At 35.5% G+C, this 18,643-nt stretch overlaps 1 protein-coding gene across 1 annotated transcript in view; it reads right to left on the minus strand.

The window, feature by feature from the left end:
* Positions 1-18,643, minus strand: part of CDC42BPA (CDC42 binding protein kinase alpha) — a 333,136-nt gene that overhangs the window by 189,908 nt on the left and 124,585 nt on the right. Inside the window, exon 5 of the mRNA XM_017882327.1 lies at positions 17,721-17,869. Within this exon, the coding sequence (XP_017737816.1) occupies positions 17,721-17,869 (149 nt within the window). The remainder of the gene's footprint in view (positions 1-17,720; positions 17,870-18,643) is intronic.

Below are 18,643 nucleotides of genomic sequence, written 5' to 3' on the forward strand. Positions count from 1 at the left end.
AAAAAAAAAAAAAAAAAAAAAAAAAAAAAAAAAAAAAAAAAGCATTCTAAAACAATGATTATATTGAAAGGGCAACATTCTACGGGTTTTTGTTTTTTTTGTTTTTTTTTTTAACACTTCACTAGAACATCAGTACCAAAAGCATGATTATTATAAATATTACCCCCATAAGACTGAAATGTGAATATGACATTAATCTACATAGTTTCAACTCTGGCTGGACACTGAATTCAACTATAGAGGGTTATTTTAATTGCATGTACCTTGGCCCCAACCCAGGCACCACTAATCAAGATACTGCATAGGGATTGGTCCCTGACAACCACTAATTTAAGACAGGCATTTCTCTTCCCAGCAACATCACGGTACTATCTCCCATTTGGTTCCTTTCTATAATTTATATAAGTTAGAGTAGTGGGTTCTTCTAAAACAAAACTTTTATTTCCTCATTTTCCTACTCCTTTTTTATATACTCATATAAAAACAGCATACTGCATTATATTAAAATGAAACTGCTTTTTAAAATTGTCTCTTAATTTTGTCAAAGAAATATTACATCAGTAATAAAGAAAACAAAGTCCACACTGGTAAAATTATGTCACAAACAGCCTTTCTATCAGTCAGAAATTAGAATTCTTTATGGAACATTAATTTGGGGTTCATCTTACATTTGAGAAAACAGTTATTCAAAAAATTCTGTCAGTAAACTTTTCTCAAACTAATCTTTTCCAGTGGATAGTGAAGCTATTATTTAAGAATTATGGGAATAAAAAACTAATGATTATATAATTCCAGGTACTGTAAAATAATGGTGGCTATACAAATCCTAATCTTTCTATGCATCTTTCCAAAAACCATCCAGATACAATCAACAAGGAGAATAAGTGAAACAACCCACAAACCACATTTAAAATGTAATTCAAAGAAAGACTACTATGAAATTCAAATTATGTGTAATTACAAAAATAAACATTCCAATTCAGCATATGGGAAAAAGAAAAGTGGGGAGTAAAGGGGCAAAAAAATGCAGATTAAACCACTGCCCGCTGTGACAGAAGGAAGAAGTCCTATAATGAGTAGGATAGATAGTATAGTTGGGGGAAACTGGGTGAAAGGTACATGGGACCTTTCTGTACTACCTTTGCAATTTCCTGTGACTCTAAACTTATTTCAAAATAAGGTTTTCTAAGCTAAAAAAACAATCATCTTGAGTAAATTTATAGAATTATTTTATACTTCTCATTATCCTGTTATATATTAACATGTCTTTACACTTATTCTCTTTAACAAATACTCACTCGTATGTATATAAATAATATATACCTAAAGGAAAAACCTAAAACTATAGTACAATCAATAGCATCTGATCTGAGAAATACTCACTGGTAGATTCAGTTAAAGGCTCCTCAGGATCTAATAAAATGGCTAGCCTGAGGAATAACTACATTTAGTTACCTATCAAGTAACTTCTATGCTAAATAGTTCTGTACAAGTACAAATAGTGATAGATAAAAGGAGGAAACAAGTAATTAAATTAGTACAAAAATATGAGAATGTATATAATGGCTTTATAGGATAGACCAGAAATTTTGTTCAATTACCCTGCACTGGCTCTTCCAAATGCCAGATATATTCAAACGGATACTATTGCTGTATCTGCCATATGAACACTACACTAAATGAAGATGCCCAAATATGATAGGAAAGTTTGCCTAAAGGCCAGGGAATTGTCTATATAGTGAAGACCTAATCTTGCCCAAAGAGAGGTCTGGTTTTTATCCTCAGCTACTGGAAGATGATCTCTAGGCTCTTGGAATAGCACGACTGATAGGAGTGTCTTTGGCTACTACACAATCTACCAATGTAATTTATGATACATGTAATTCATTTGGGTCATACTATGTTTTGCCTCTGGAAAGGAATGGAAACTAAAGGTATCAGCCCAACATTTGGGAAGGGCTGGAAAATAAAGACAGTCAGGCAGTAAGTAATTGAGGCCACCCCAAAAACCTATAAAAACCAAAGGCTTAGGTGGGCTTCCCTGGTTGGCAATACTCGGTAAGCACTATCATATATGTATGCTGGGCTGTCCTAATTCCATCAAGAAAGAATGATGAAGCTTCACATGTGGTATTTTTGAACTCTACCCTATATATTAATACTTCTTCCTTTGGCTGATTTAAATCGATCTCCATGTAATAAAATCGGTATTCCATGTAATCAAATACAACTGTTAAGTATAACAACATTCAGTGAGTTCTGTGAGTCTTGCAAATTATGAAAACTAAGGGGTGGTTTTGGGAACCCCTTGAACTTCCAACTGGTGTCAGAACTGGGAGTGGTCTATTAGGAAGGTTCCTGTAACTTTGTAGTTGTCCCAATTCCTTGTAGTTACTGAAATACCAACTGAACTGTAATATAGTAACTATATTTATATTTAAAAATTCCTAATTTTGCACATCCTGAGTTCACCTATACTCTAGTGTAACAGTTTTTAACTATAGATGGTCCCTAACTTACAATGTTTCAAATTATGATTCTTCAACTTTATGATGGGCTTACTGGAACATAGCCCACTGTAAGTCAAGGAGCATCTGTATAACGTTACCTATTCTTTAATAGTTTCACAATACTATAAAAATAGTTCCTCCATTAGCAATATGAAAAATTCCAATTTTGAAATGTGACTCAGGCCTGTAAGAGACTGAAGAGAATTCTGAGTAAGCCTAAGGCCTCAAAATATTTATATCTCATTGTAAAAGTAATGATTTTACACATTCCAAGAGGATAACTGACAAACCATACCCACAAATCTAAGCCGAAAGAGATAATCAGCACAAAGCTCTGGTATAGGCAAAGCACATACCAATCCTTCGTGAAATTCTTATGGGATAACAGATGAAAAACTCTCTAGATATGAATTATGTGGTATTTCCCCCCACAACAAATTCTGTTAAAATAGGATTGCTCTATTTCCTATATCAGTACACTTTACTCAAGTTAACCACATTATATAAAATATTATCAACATTAAAGAGATGAGGTTAATAAAAGCTGTAATCAAAAATCTTGACTATGAAACAAACTACATGAGATAAAAAGAGTTATGAAGAAAACCATAAACAAGTTAACTGGTTTTTTGTTTTAGTTATTTGGACTAGGGTAAAGAGAAATTACTTTAAAAATACATTCCATCCTAATAATCTATTCAATCCAGTATTTAAGATTTAAAACAAAGATAGGAAAGCCTGTATATTCCACTGAGTTTCACGAAACCTGCTTGCTCTCAGGGAGAGATTCTATCCAACAGAAAGCTGGTGTGCCTCAAGCATATGACTCGACTTCTGTTCATTATGTCACCTTGGTTTAGGGTCTTCATGTTTAAATATAATTTCGATTTTGTGATTTTTTTTACTCCTTTTTATATTCTGCCATTGATTTATTGCATGCATTCTTATTTCTAATTACCTAAATCCATTATGGAACAAAGTGAAGATGAAAGGAATAAATAACTAGATAAATAATTTGATTATCAGGAAATACATTTTCATGTACACTCCATGCAATAATGACTGATATAACCCTTTTTGGAACATATATAATTCATGGTCTAAATACCAGATATAACAGCAACCATTCCTAAAATATGACTTGACAATGGTAGTGCTGTGTTGCAGCAACCTGTTAACCAACACCCAGAAAGAAGCCCTTGAAACCATAAGGCTGCAGGTCTAGATGAAGAAAACCTCCGGAGAGACATCATAAAATATATCCACTGGGCACAACAGAAAAAAAAAAAGTCATAGTCTATGCCTCTACAAACTTGAAGTCTAATTTAAAAATATAGATATTAAAATAAATAACTGGATAATGGGCAGTATCCTATACTTTAACACAGCATATGATAAACTACCAAGTAATCATTCATTACACACACTGTTCATATTTTTACTTCATCTCCAAGGTACTGATGCTGGTACAGGTGCATTATGAACTCATTAATACAAGTACATCTGATGAGTTTCTATTTCTTTCTATTATTATCCCTACTAAATTGGAAATTTTCCCATCTTACGCCACTCGTAACCTTTCCAATTTGACTCCTGAATCCTTCAGATATAACCCTAAAACTCTTTGAAAGCTTATTTGCTATTTGGCATGACAAGATATACAGGGCTCATCTTGTCCACTTCCTACCTAGATCTTGAGTCAGTAATTTCTCCAAGTAGCCTGTTTTCCCTACAGTAGGAAATAGTATGTGAGGACAATAATCTGTCAATAGAGATGCTCACTGCTACTGTGCTGGTCACTGTTTCTAGTTATTTCTGCCACACAGAGCTGTATGTAAGGTGTATTGGGTATGTGTATGAAATACCGCAGAAGTTCATACTGATATAAAGTGCAGTGGCACGACCTTGGCTCACTGCAACCTCTGCCTCCCAGGTTCAAGCAATCCTTGAGCAGCTGGGATAACAGGCGTGTGCCACCACACTGGGCTAATTTTTGTATCTGTAGTAGAGACAGGGTTTCACCATGCTGGCCAGGCTGGTTTCGAACTCCCGACCTCAAGTGATCTGCCCGCCTCGGCCTCCCAAAGTGCTAGTATTACAGGTGTGAGCCACTGTGCCCAGCCCATACTGATACTTTCAATTCAAATTCAAGACATTAGGGTTTTTAATGATCTCTTCCATATTACATCAGCATCTCCTTTCTTCTACACCAAGAATTCTGATTCTTAACATAAGGGATAAAATTAGAATACTCTATCATCATTCTGTTTCATTTCATATTATAAACACAACAATGTCAAAATAACAGTAACTATACTGTCACCACTAATTTGATTACTGAAAACAGTTTGAAAAAAATTTTACATAAATTCTCCCAATTATTATCACTTACTTTTACAGTTGTACTGCATGCTCATGCCATAGCATATAGCCATTAATCCTGTGCTCACTCCTTTTAACGTTTTTCTGCTTTAGTTCTACAACTGACTATTTAATAAGCAATACCAGTCCTTATACTGATAACTCTATAGCCATGTTAGTCATCTGAAGCTCATTTTCTAGTAGGTTATACTAGAAAATGTATACTATACTAACTAGTATATATTATTATACTATCCTAACTAGTAGATTAGTATATTCTTCAAGAATTATTCATGGGAACAACATTCCTAAAATTCCTGAAACTTGGTAACATTTGTACATGACTTTTATACCTGAAAGTCTGTTTTGTTCACATTTTCTTTACCGGGGTTTTATAAATCTTTATCATAGAGCTTCATCATTGGAAAGTCTAACGATAAACTAATTTTCTCTCCCCTCTAATCCACTGGCTCTTTATGTTCCCCCACTTTTTTTTAAACTTTAAAAGTAAATAATTATTCTAGAATTTGTTTATGCCCTACCTCTCTCTATTATGTTATAGCTGGCATATACATTATGTATTCATTCATTTAATATCCCACAAAACAACTTTTGCTTTAAAGCCATATATTTTAAAGATTTAAGAAAAAAAATATAGTATTTCATATACACTGAGATTTTTACTATTTATTATTCTCTTTCTTCTTTCCTAAAAATCCAGGTTGCCTTCTGCTATCATTGCCCTACATTCTGACGTGCTTTTTTCAGCATTTCTTGTACAGAAGGCCTGAAGCAATGGATTCTTTTGGGTTATCTTTATCTGAAAATGACTCTCCCCACCCCCCACCTCATTATCTGAAGAAAATGTCCCCAGATACAGAATATTGCATTGACAGTTTTCTTCCTCTCAATACTCTGAAGATGTTAATTACCCTTTTAGGTAGCGCCTTCCCCCACTCCCCGCCGGCCCCCACCCCCACCCTGATGAGGGAAACCTGAGATTCATTTTCCAATTGTTTTCTCCTTGTATGTGATATGTTGTTTTCCTCTGGTGCTTTCAAGACTTTTTCTCTATCCATTGTATTCTGTACTTTGATTCTGATGAGCTAGGTGTGGTTTTCCCAGAATTTACGTTGTTTTGGGTTTGCTGTAATTTTTTTCCACGGGGGGGGCAGGGCAGGGGAGGGTTCTGGTGCAATTCTAAAAGAGCTGTAACACTATGCAATTTTTTATTCTACAAATTCATGTATTTCTCCAAACACAGGAAGTTTGGAGCTATTATTTTTTTCTGTCCTATTGTCTCTATTCTCTCTTTCTGGAACTCCAATTACATGCATGTTACACCTTTTCATTCCTGAGAATGTGCTCATTTTTTCAATCTTTTGTTTCTGTTTTCATGGGATAATTTTCATTGATCTATATCCAAATTGAATTTGAATATACTTTATTTATTCCTATGTAATCTCCTTTGTCCTCTCAAAGACATTTAATACTTTTTTTTTTTGCAATACTGTATTTTTCTGTCCTAAAATTTCCATTTGTTTCTTTTATAGTTTTTATTTTATTGCTGAGATACTTCCATCATGTCACTCATCTGGAAGAAAACAAATGTGTTTTTCTTGACTTCATGGAACATATTTAAACTAAATGCTTTAAAGTCTTTGTCCAATAATTCTCATACCTGGATCATCTTGAATTGCTGATCTGGTTTGGCTCTGTGTCCCCACCAAAATCTCATCTTGAACTGTACTCCCACGATTCCCACATGTTGTGGGAGAGACCCAGTGGGAGATAACTGAATCATGGGGGCAGTTTTCCCCATACTGTTTTCGTGATAGTGAAGACGTCTCATGAGAGCTGATGATTTTATCAGGTGTTTCTGCTTTTATCAGGGTTTCTTATTCTCTCTTCGCCTGCTGCCATCCATGTAAGATGGGCCTTGCTACTCCTAGCCTTCCGCCATGATTATGAGGCTTCTCTAGCCATGTTGATCTTGAGGAACTCACCAAATTTATACGCACTGCAGGTGAAATATAAGGTACATAATTTCTTGGGCTTGGTTTCCAGTCTTCAGAAAAGCAAGTCATAGAGGCTTTTCTTTTTCCTAAAATTTTATTTTGAAAAGATAATAGGCTCACAGGAAATTGAAAATTGTTCAATGAATCCCTTGTACTCTTCCACCTGCTTCCCCCAATGGTAACATATAACTGTAGCACAATATCAAACAAAAAAATTGACAAGGGTACATTACTTTAGACTAGACCTTATTCAGTTTTCACCCTGTGATAATTAATATTAGGTGTCAATGTGACTGGACTGAAGGATGCCTAATTGGCTGGTAAAGTATTGTTTCTGGGTGTTTGTGACAGTGTTACCAGAGGAAACTGACATTTGAGTCAAGGGACTGAAAGAGGAAGACCCACCCTCAATGTGGACAAGCAAGTGGAAGAAGGTGGGATAATTCTGCTTGCTGAGTCTTCTGGCTCTCTTTCTTCTTCCAGTGCATGAAGCTTGCTTCAGTTTTCCCTGCCCTGGGACATCAGACTCCAGGTTCACCAGCCTTTGGACTTGTACCAGCAGCTTCCCGGGACTCTCAGGACTTTGGCCACAGACTGAAGGCTGCACTGTCGGCTTCCCTGGTTTTCCAGCTTTAGACTTAGACTGAGCCATAACTGGCTTCTCTCTTTCCCCAGCTTGCAGTTTTATCCTATCACAGGACTTCACCTTGTAATCGGCTGAGTTAATTCTCCCTAACTGACTCCCTTTTATATATACATATATCCTGTTGGTTCTGTCTCTCTGGAGAAGCCTAATACATGCCATTTTAAAAATGTACATGTGTGTGCATGTATAGTTCTGTGCAATTTTATCCTGTGTATAGAGTCATGTAACTACCACCAAAATCACAACGTAACTGTTCCATTATCACAAACGAACTCCCTCCCACTGCCTCTTTGTATTTCTACTCACTTCCCCATTCATTTTCCCCAGGCCCTGTCCCCTGGAAATTATTCATCTGTTCTCTATCTCTGTAGTTTTGTCATTCAAGAATGTTATATAAATGGAAACATACAGTATGTAACATTTTGAGATTTAATTCTTCTCACAAAGCATAATACCCTTGAGGCCCCTCTAGGTTATTGTACATATCAGAAATTCATCCCTTTTTATTGTTCAATAGTACTCCACTGCATGGATATACCAGTTTTGTTGAACTATTCACCCACTGAAGGATACCTGGGTTGTTTCCAGTATTTTGCTACTACAAATAAAGCCGCTATGAACATGCAAGTACAGATTTTTCTGTGACTATAAATTTTGACTTGTCTGGGATAAATGTTCAAGAATGTAACTGATGGGTCAGATCATGTTACATGCTTAACTTTTTTAAAAAAATGTCCAACTGTCTTCCAAAGTAGCTGTGCCATTTTCTATTTCTACCAGCAACATGTAAGAGATCCACTTTCTACATATCCTTGCCAGCATTTAGTATTATCTATTTTTTTATTTTAGCTATTCAAATAGGTGGGTAATAATATCTCATTATGGTTTTAACTGTCATTTTCGTAATATTCAATATCAGTATATTGAACATCTTTTCATGTGCTTACTTGCCATCTCTATCTTCTCTTGGGTGAAATGTCTGTTGTCTCTTCCCTATTTTGTAATTACATTGCTTGGGCTTTTTAATCGCATTTTGAGAGTTCTTTATATAGTCTAGATATAAAACCTTTGTAAGATATGTTGACAACTATTTTCTCCCATTTTGTAGCCTGTCTTTTTATAGTCTTAGCAGGGTCTTTCATTGAGCACATAATTTTAATTTTAATGCAGTCCCATTTATTCATTTTATTGATTTTTTTTGTCATATCTAAAACTCCTTACCAAGTCCTAGATCCAGAAAATGTTCTCCAATATTTTCTTCTAACAGTTTTATAGTTTTATGTTGTACATTTAAATTCTTGACCCATTTTGAATTAATTTTTCTATTTATGAGAGCTTTGGGGAAGTTATTTCGGGTTTTTTTTTTTTTTTTTCTGGTCTCTTATTTGAGCACCATTTGTTGAAGATTATTTTTGCTTTTGCACTTTTCTCAAAATCAGTTGGAAATACCTGTGTTAGCCTAGGTCTGGTACTGTGTACTTATTACATCGCAATTATCTCTTGGTCTTAAGGTGGCAATACAGTATGGCTTAATATCTGGTAGAGTGATTCTTTCCACTTTATTCTCGCTTTTCAAAATCATTTTAACTACTCCAGTTCTATTGCCTTTCCACATAAAATTTAAAATAAGCTTGTCTTTATCTAAAGAAATCTTGCTAGGGTTTTGAGAGATTGCATTAAACCTATAGATTTGCTACCTCACGAAAGAACATGAAAAAAAAAAAAAAGAATAAAGACTAAGCCTGTAGATCAATTTGGGAAGAACTGACATCTTTAATGTTTAAAGCATTTCAAATCTACTAGCCACTCATTATTTCTAATTCCTCCAAACAGTATTCACCAGTATTATTAGCTGCTCTATTAATATCATTTTTCTTCACTCCTCAATACCACTGCATTATTTCCCCTCCTCCTTCAAAGGGGAGAAGGCTACTGGGGTAATTCTCAGTAGAAAACAATAGTAATAGCCCCTTTGAGTGTTTATCTTTATAACATCATAACGTTCTTAGGTTTCTCGACAAAATAAGCTGTTATTTTTCCAGGTAGTCATTTAACACTTTAATTAGCATCTTTGGAAATCTTTTCATCGTTACAAGAGAACTTGTTTTTTTTTAACAAAAAATTCTTAGTTGCTGTACCCTCAATTGAGGTATGAGTTATTAAGAAATTATTTTAGGCAGATAGGAAAAAAAGGGGTCCTTGGAAGATTTTTCCAGCTCTTACCTAGCATGAAAGCCTTGGGTCTTAGACTCTGGCTGGCAACCCTTGATATGCAAATGTTAGCCATTAGAAACTTTGGGGAACATGGTGATTACCATCCGTTGTCCTCTTGCCCTTGCCCTAACATGTGCCTGGCAGTATGGCTGCTCCCACATATCCCCACGTGTGTGAAACATCATGGCACCCTGCATTTGCATGTTAAAAAGAGAGGGTGGGAGGGCCAGTTTTTTCACGGGCTATGTGCATGAAATGCCAGGTCAAACCAATCCCCTGAGCTCTATGCAAATCAGACCACCTCCTCCAGCCATCCAATATAGCTGGCTGATACTACCTGAAAGCGGGGTTCTGTCTCTTGGCTTTGGAGCCCCCCTTCCTCTGTCTCTGTAGAGGGGAGCTTTTTCTTTCTTTCCTCCCCCTTCTCTCTTGCCTATTAAACGCCCTGCTCCTTAAAATTACTCCATGTGTGTCCGTGTTGTTTTTTTCTAATTTGACTCAAGAGGAAGAATCTGGTGTTCCTCCACTCATCGGAGCCGTATCACAATGATAAAACATGTTGTTTTGAAATCTAAGTTTTAAAAGATTATGGGGAGACTTCCACTTCCAGTATGTAAGGAGTCCAGAAGTCACCACAGTGTCCTAACAAAAAGTAAAACCCTGAACGAACTGAAAAATCAACTCTTCTTAGATATGTAAGAGAAGTAAGGTCACAGGGCAAACTGTTGTCCCCAAATTGGACAGAGAGGTGGCTATGGAGAATCACAACTTGGCAGTTTAAAAACCTATAGCAGAAACCTTGCAGGGAACCAGTACCTGGTTAGGAAAACCTAAACAGTGATTAAAGAATTGCTGCAGGTTCAGTGTGGACAAGCCTTAAAGATTAAAAACTCCAAAGGTGGCCCAGTCACTGGGAGGCCCCACATTTATTTTTGAGTTTTACCACCAAGAGCTCAACCATGTCCTCATAGTGAATACCAGAGAAACATACCCTCATGCTTCCAACAGAGGGAGGAGAAAAGAGAATCTCTGCTGCATTCTGAAATATGCCAGAGTATTCTCTTCTTAAGAAGGCCTGCCCTCAGGAGAAACTATTTTACCAGAGTCTAACTTGTCTGGAATTTTTCAGAGCCTAACCTGCTGGGGTATTATCAGAGATTAACCTTCCAGAAGGAGGGGCAGTACCCAAGTCTGGCACCTTCTAGCCATCCTGTCCCAACTAAGCAGGAAGGCAGGAAGTGAGGTACAGAGGTGGCAGGAGTACTGAGAAGCTGAGAAGCTCTGGTGTTCACAGTGCAGTCTCACAGCCTCACTAAAGATTGGGACCTAATCATAGGACTACAGAATGGCCCCTTACCAACACATACATGCACACACACGTCCCTTGCCACTACATCAATCAAAGCGTACTTACTGCAATTCCTTTTGCCCAACATATTGAGAAAAGAAAAAGAGCTCAAAGCCATCTGAGCTATGTGAAGCATGAAAAATTTATTAGGCAAAAGCTTGGCCATCCTCAAGCTTTGGGCTCAAAGTCTATACTTATTTTCTAATCTTGTTATTTAAGGTTAACAACATGTCTGCCTTTCAACAAAAAATTACAAGGCATAATAAAAATGGGACAAAGAGACTAGACAAACATCAAAATGAGTCAGATATGGCAACAATGTTGCAATTATCAGACCAGGAATTTTAAAAACTATTATTGATATGTTAAAGACTTTATGGTTAAAGTACGCAACATGCAAGAACAGATAAATAAGATGGGGAGTCTAAGAAAGAATCAGAACTGTTAGAGACCAAAAACACTGTAACAGAAATAAATAATACTTTTGATGAGCTCGTTAGTAGACCAGACACCACTTAGGAAAGAATCTCTGAGCTTGAGAATATAATAGAAACTTCAAAACGAAAAAAGCAAAGAGAAGACTGGAAAAAAAAAAAAAAAAAAAAAACAGAACAGAATATCCAAGAACTGTGGGATTACTACAAAAGGTATAAGTTACATGCAACGGGAATACTAGAAGGAAAAGGAATGAAGCAATAATGTCTGAGAATTTTCCAAAATTTTCCTACATCAAACCACAGAGTCAGGAAATTCAAAAAGTATCAAGCAGGATAAATGCAATCCCCCACCCCCCCCCAAAAAAAAAAAAAAAAAAAACAACTATACCTAGGTACACCACTTTCAAACTACAGAATACAAAAAAAAATAAAGAAAAAAATCCTGAAAGAAGCCAGAGGCAAAAAACACCTTACGTATAGAGGAACAAAGATAACAATTATATCTGATTCCTTAGAAACCATGCAAGTAAGAAGAGAGTGAAGTGAATTATTTAAAAGAAGAAGAAAAAAAAACCTCACCAACCTATAATTTCATATGCTGCAAAACTATCCTTCAAAAGTGAAAGAGAAATACTTTCTCAGACAAAAACAAAATTTGAGGGACTTTGTTGCCAGGAAAACTACTTTTCAGGAAAATTTAAAAGTTCTTCAAAAGAAGAAAATGCTATAAATCAGAAACAGAACTATGTAAAGAGAGGACCAGCATCAGAGAATGACTAAGTGAAAGTAAAATAAAAACTTGTATCTTTTATTTTAATTAATCTAAAAGATAACAGTTTGTTCAAAAGAATGGCAACGATGTATTCAAATATGAATTCTTACTTATGCATGAAATAAATGACAGCAATGATACAAGGGACAAGAACGAGAAATTAGGATTACTCTGTTATTACAAGGTACTTCACTATCCATGAAGCAGCACCATATTATTTCAAAGTGGGCTGAGATTAGTTGTAAATTTATATTGCAAACTCTAGGGTAACCATTAAGAAAGGTTAAAAAATAGAAGTATAATTGAAATGCTAAAAAGAGAGAAGAAAAAAAAAGCAATCATATAAAATGCAGCTTCATTCACAATTGCCAAAACTTAGAAGCAACCAAGATGTCCTTAAGTAGATAAATGGATAAACTGCGGTACATGCAGACAATAGAATGTTACTCACTAAAAAGAAATGAGCTGTCACACCTTAAATATTGCTAAGCAAGAGAAGCCGATCTGAAAAGGCTATAAACTGCATGATTCCAACTATATGATATTCCAGAAAAGGCAAACCTATGAGACAGTAAAAAGATCAGTCATGTTCCAGGGTTAGCGGGACGGGAGGACTAAAGAGGTGGAACATAGAACATTTTTAGGGCAGTCAAATTATTCCACATAATACTATTATGGTGGATATACGTTGTTCTGCATTTGTCAAAGCCCATAGAATGTACAACACCAACAGAGAACACGAATGTAAACATGTAAACTATGGACTTAGGTGATAATGAAGGGTTATCGATGTTAACAAATGTGCCACACTCTGGTAAGGCATGTTGATAGTGGGGGAGGCTGTGCATGTGTGTGTGGTGGGTGGGAGGAGGTCTAAGGGGAACTCTATACTTTCCACTCAATTTTTCTATGATCCTAAAACTGCTGTAAATAAGAAAGTTTATTAATTTAAAAAGTATATATGAAAGTGTATTCACTTAGAAATTGAGCTCTCATTCCTACCCCATCCATCCCATTTTCTCTCCACCCTAGTCTCTTTAGGCAACCATTTTTACAACTGCCAGTGTATTCCAGCAGTTGTAAAACTTTCCTTAGGAAATGCAAGCAAATTTAGAAATATATGCTTATATCCCCGCATTTCTTAAGTAAAATTTAGCACACACAAAAGCTTATGAAAAATGCTGCCCAAAGAAAGGAAGGGAAAATCAGAAATGAAAACTAAGGAAGAGTAAGAAATATTCTCGATAGACCTAGACAGAAAAATGTATTTAGAATTATAGAACTGAAGGATGAAACCATTTTATTTATAACAATTTTAATGCCTCAAATTTATAATTGAAAAAGATGTTTCCCTAATTACAATGGCATATTTTCTATACTGTCAAAACACTTTCATATACACATTTCATCTCACCTTCCCAATACCCTGGCAAAATAAGCAGAGTAAACGTCATTTATTATCCTCCTTTAACAGATGGGGAATCTGATAGGTGATGGAATTAAATCTTCTGATTCCTAGTCCAGTGCTTTTTGACTACTCAATATCATTAGAAATATTTTGCTTTAATTATTCCTACCATTTACTACTTTCCATTGCTCCTGTTAAACCTTTGTGCAAATTTTCATATGCAAGTTTTGTGCTGATAGAAGACAAACAACACACTTTTACAAGTCTAGAAATAAATTTCCTTAAAAGAACACAAGAAAAGGAGAGTATTTCCTTTCTTAAACACGAGTCTCACTATTCCCTTTTTGTATTCTCCACTTCCCTATATTTTAAGTTCATGAATTATAAAACATTAGGAAATCTGATAAATTTCATAAAACTCTAAGACATGAAGACATGAAATTTACCACAAAATAACTTAACATTTCGTTGCCTAAAATTCATTGTAGTTTATTAGCTACCAAGATACAAAGTCTGTAACATTCAAGAGTTCCATGATAAGAACCAAAATCTGTCTTTACAAATTAATCTCCTACTAAACTCAACATGAACTCTTTTCTCTAGCCAAACTAGTCTATTAAGTATTTTTCAAAACTACCATTTGCCTTCTTATGTGCTTTTCTACCATTCACTTATCTTGAATGCCTTCCTATCTGCCTACATACAGTCTTCTCATTCTTCAAAGCCCCACCATTAAAGTCTTCTATGAAAAACATGATGTTGTGCAAAGAACATAAATCTGGCAACAAGCCTAACTTAGATTTTAATCTAGGCTATGCTACTTACTAACTAATGTCTCTGAAGCTGGGTTTCCTCATCTATAAAATGGGGCAGCATCCATTTTAGATGACATCTAAATCACAGAATTTGCGTTGGAATACAGTGAAGAGCACAAAGAGTTAAAAAAAAAAGGGGGGGACTAGAACTGATCATTAGAAATAAACTTATTACTCATTTCTTGAGCTCACTGTAACTTGCTTGTATAACTCATTTAGCAATCCACAGTCTGGACTCACTCCGTCATCTCTTACACTTTGGCCCTAAATGATTTATTTAACTTGTGGCATTTTAAGTTTTATTTCTCTCTTAGGTTTTGTGTCTCCAAACAACTGAAACCTTTTCAAAAGCCACAACTATATGCTATACCTACTTACTTACAATTCCACATAGTTTTAGCATGTTACTTATAAAAGAGGACTCAAAAAATATTTCCTCAGTAAAGCATTTGCTGAAAATAATCTATCCAGAAAATGAGAATAACATTTTAAGAAGAGCATTAACACAATGGAGCATCCACGGAAAGGTAAAAGGAAAGAAAAGGAGGGAGGAAGAAGAGGTGTGGGAATAGGCAGAGTGTGTGGCATGGGGTTAAGACAAGGAAGATAGGAAGTGTATTCAGATTGTGATAACAGAGAAACTAGAGATGTTTAGATGTTTAACCTAAAGAAGACTTCAGAAAGCATGATAAATAGAAGACACATAAATTATATGTGACTCTAAAAGCAAAACTAGGACCAATGACTAAAATAAAAAGAAATTCAAGGCCGGGAGTGGTGGCTCACGCCTGTAATCCCAGCACTTTTGGAGGCCAAGGCGGGCAGATCACCTGAGGTAGGGAGTTCCAGACCAACCTGACCAACCTGGAGAAAACCCGTCTCTACTAAAAGTACAAAAAATTAGCCAGGCTTCATGGCGCATGTAATCCCAGCTACTCGGGAGGCTGAGGCAGGAGAATTGCTTTAACCCAGGAGGCGAAGGTTGTGCTGAGCCAAGATCACACCAGGGCACTCCAGCTTGGGCAACAAGAACGAAACTCTGTCTCAAAAAAAATAAAGAAAAGAAATTCAGCTTAACATAAAATAAAATTTTATAATATTAGAGCTGCTCAACCAAGGAATAAATATGATTCATTTAAAAGTACCTTGTAAAATTAAATGTACTTAAGCATAGCTCAAGGTTGAAATGGTTTTCAGTCCAAAAAACAGTATCTCTAACAAGCCTGGCAGAATGAAAGATATTAGAAATACCTCATATTTACTTTCATCAATCAAGGCATATAATTTTCAGAAGTAGTTATTCCTTGTCAAGAATTACATATAAACTGGGTAAAGTCTCTCAATTCCACAAGCCTAAGACTCTATGTTTTGTAACATTCTTCAAATATTCAATGAAATAGTATTTTCTGTAAGTATTTTTAAATGATAGTCCTCAGCTAGGATTTTGGATTACTGTTTAAACCACAAAATAGCATTTTGGTTTCTCATTCTATAAGTGACTCTTGAGACCACAATACCATCTTTAAAGCTGCACTGTGGCCAGGAGTGGTAGCTCATGCCTCTAATCCCAACACTTTGGTAAGCTGGGTGGCAGGATCACTTGAGTCCAGGAGTTCAAAATCAGCCTGAGCAACACAGTGAGACCCCCCATCTCCACAAAAATTTAAATTAAAAAAAAAAAAAAAAAAACTGCATTGTCCTTTACAATTTTCAAAGCATTTCCATATCTTTATTTTCAATGAAAACTATGGACAATCAGATACCCACAGAGAAAAGCACATGAATAGGCAAGAGCCAAACAGAGATATGATAAAATACAAATTGTTTAATTATTCTTCCTTTAATAATGTCTTAGAACTTCAATACTAATTAAATAAAACAGTGATTAAGACACCCACATCTTAAAAAGCAAACACTGAAACAGAAACATTCTACTCCTGCCACATTCATGTTCTTCTCAGAGATCACTCTCACTACCCAAAACTTAAAAGAAATAGTCACTGCTGTCTTAGAGCATAGTTCTCAGAGTGTGGTCACTATACCAGCAGCAGCATCACCACCTGGGAACTTGTTAGAGATGGCAATTCCCCAGCCCCACCCAACCCACTGAATCAGCACTTCTGCAGCTGACTCAACAATCTGGGTTTCAACCAGGCTTCCTCCATAGGATTCAGGTGCATGCCAAAGTTTGAAAAGCACTCTTAGAAAATGGTTTAGTTTATTTCTAACTTGGCAGTATCCCTTTACCTACTTCTCCTCAGCACCTTTCTCTTTCTCACATCTTGCACCATCCAAAGATACTCTCATTTGAATGATTAATTCACCAACAATGTTCTGCTCTTTCCTACTTTCCTCTTAAAATGTGAGGGTACCTTTTAAATCATCCCATATATCCTTAATTTATTTCTTACTTTTTGTGTGTCCTTCCAAATTCATGCTGGTATTTTTAAATTTTAAAATGTAAATTATTAATAGTTTATAATAAATTACTCCATGAACATCAAAATTATCACTTTCATACAAAAAATCTCTTTTGACACAATCCTTGAAAGTATTTTCTTGAGAAACATAAAATATATAATACAGGACTTATTTAGCAAATGAAGCTATGACTTATGGTCTAGAATTCCAGCTAATTTAAATATATAAGACTCAACTATAAGAAAACTGACCAATACATACTCCTTTTGAGATGGAATTCATATGTACATTTAAACAAGAGTGGTTTTTAAAGAAGTGGTTTCTAGAAATGCTGACTGGAAGTGAGCACTTTTTTTTTTTTTTTTTAACAGATTTAGGGGGTACAAGTGCAGTTCTGCTACACGGACATATTGTGTAGTTGTGAGGTATGCAATATAGTGTACCCATCACTTGATAGTGTACCCTGTACCCACAGGCAATTTCTCATCCCTCACCTCCTCCCACCTTTCCTAGTCTCCAATGTCTACTATTCCAGGAGTGAGAACTTTTAGATCCTATACACGTACATGTATGTATAAGCAGGCACATCAGTTCTGTAATGCTGACAAATAACAACAAAGCAAAACAACCAAAATCATCTGAAAATAATTTTTTTTGGTTGACGATAAATGTATCCAAGACCATAATTCATAAATCTGGCAGGAAATAGACCTTTGTTTCTAGATATTACATAGTAACTCACAGTCAGGTACAATGAAGGACTGTCTTACCTGTGTACATAATGTAGTTGATGAACTGAGTCAATTGCTATCACCATCTCAGCCAAGTAAAATCGAGCCATATCTTCAGGCAATCTATCTTCAAATTTGCTGAGTAAAGTAAGCAAATCCCCACCAACATAATAATCCATAACCAGGTACTGTGAATGAAAAAAATAAAATGTACTCAGTAAACTAATAAGAGTGAAAGATTAATATACTGTATCCCAAGGTCAAACAGGACTGGGTCAAATATTTATGCAGTTAATTACATATGCAGCTAATTAACAAGAAACTGTGTAAGATGATGATCTGCAGTCATTACAAAACTTCTAAATTTCATACAGCAGTAAAACAAAATTTTTAAAGACTGGGGCAGAGAACAACACAGGGTTACCATTCTTCTTGTTGTATTTTGCAAAGAGATAATATCATCATTATTATCATCTTCCAACAATGGAACACAGCCTTCCAAGATTTTAGAATAATGAACATTTGAATCCACCCCCCCCCAAAAAAAACAATAAAAGAAAAAATTCAGAATACAGGATCGTCCCTACATTGAAAGAAATTTGTATTCATCATCATTATGTTTTCCTTATTTTACCTTGGATCAGTAAGAACTTTATCAGAACCAGCATCAGTCTATAGATCAGCATTTAGAAACCACTACTATGTAGAATAAAGTAATTCTCACCATATGTTTCTCTTCCCATTTCTAATACTGTAAATATCAGAATGAGCTTTTCTCAGGTGTATATAATAAACAGAAGCCAACTAATTTGAGATATGGATGCTTATGGGTATGTATGTGGGTGTGCCAAAAAAGAAATGATGAGGATAGTACATCAAACTGTTCACTGGGATTCTCTAGGTTGTTAGATTACAGCTGATGTTGTAACTTTATGTTCTACATTGCTTTATAAATATGTATT

The sequence above is a fragment of the Rhinopithecus bieti genome, unplaced genomic scaffold (assembly GCF_001698545.2).
Source record: "Rhinopithecus bieti isolate Rb0 unplaced genomic scaffold, ASM169854v2 scaffold_13261, whole genome shotgun sequence".
NCBI classification, from domain to species: Eukaryota; Metazoa; Chordata; class Mammalia; order Primates; family Cercopithecidae; genus Rhinopithecus; species Rhinopithecus bieti.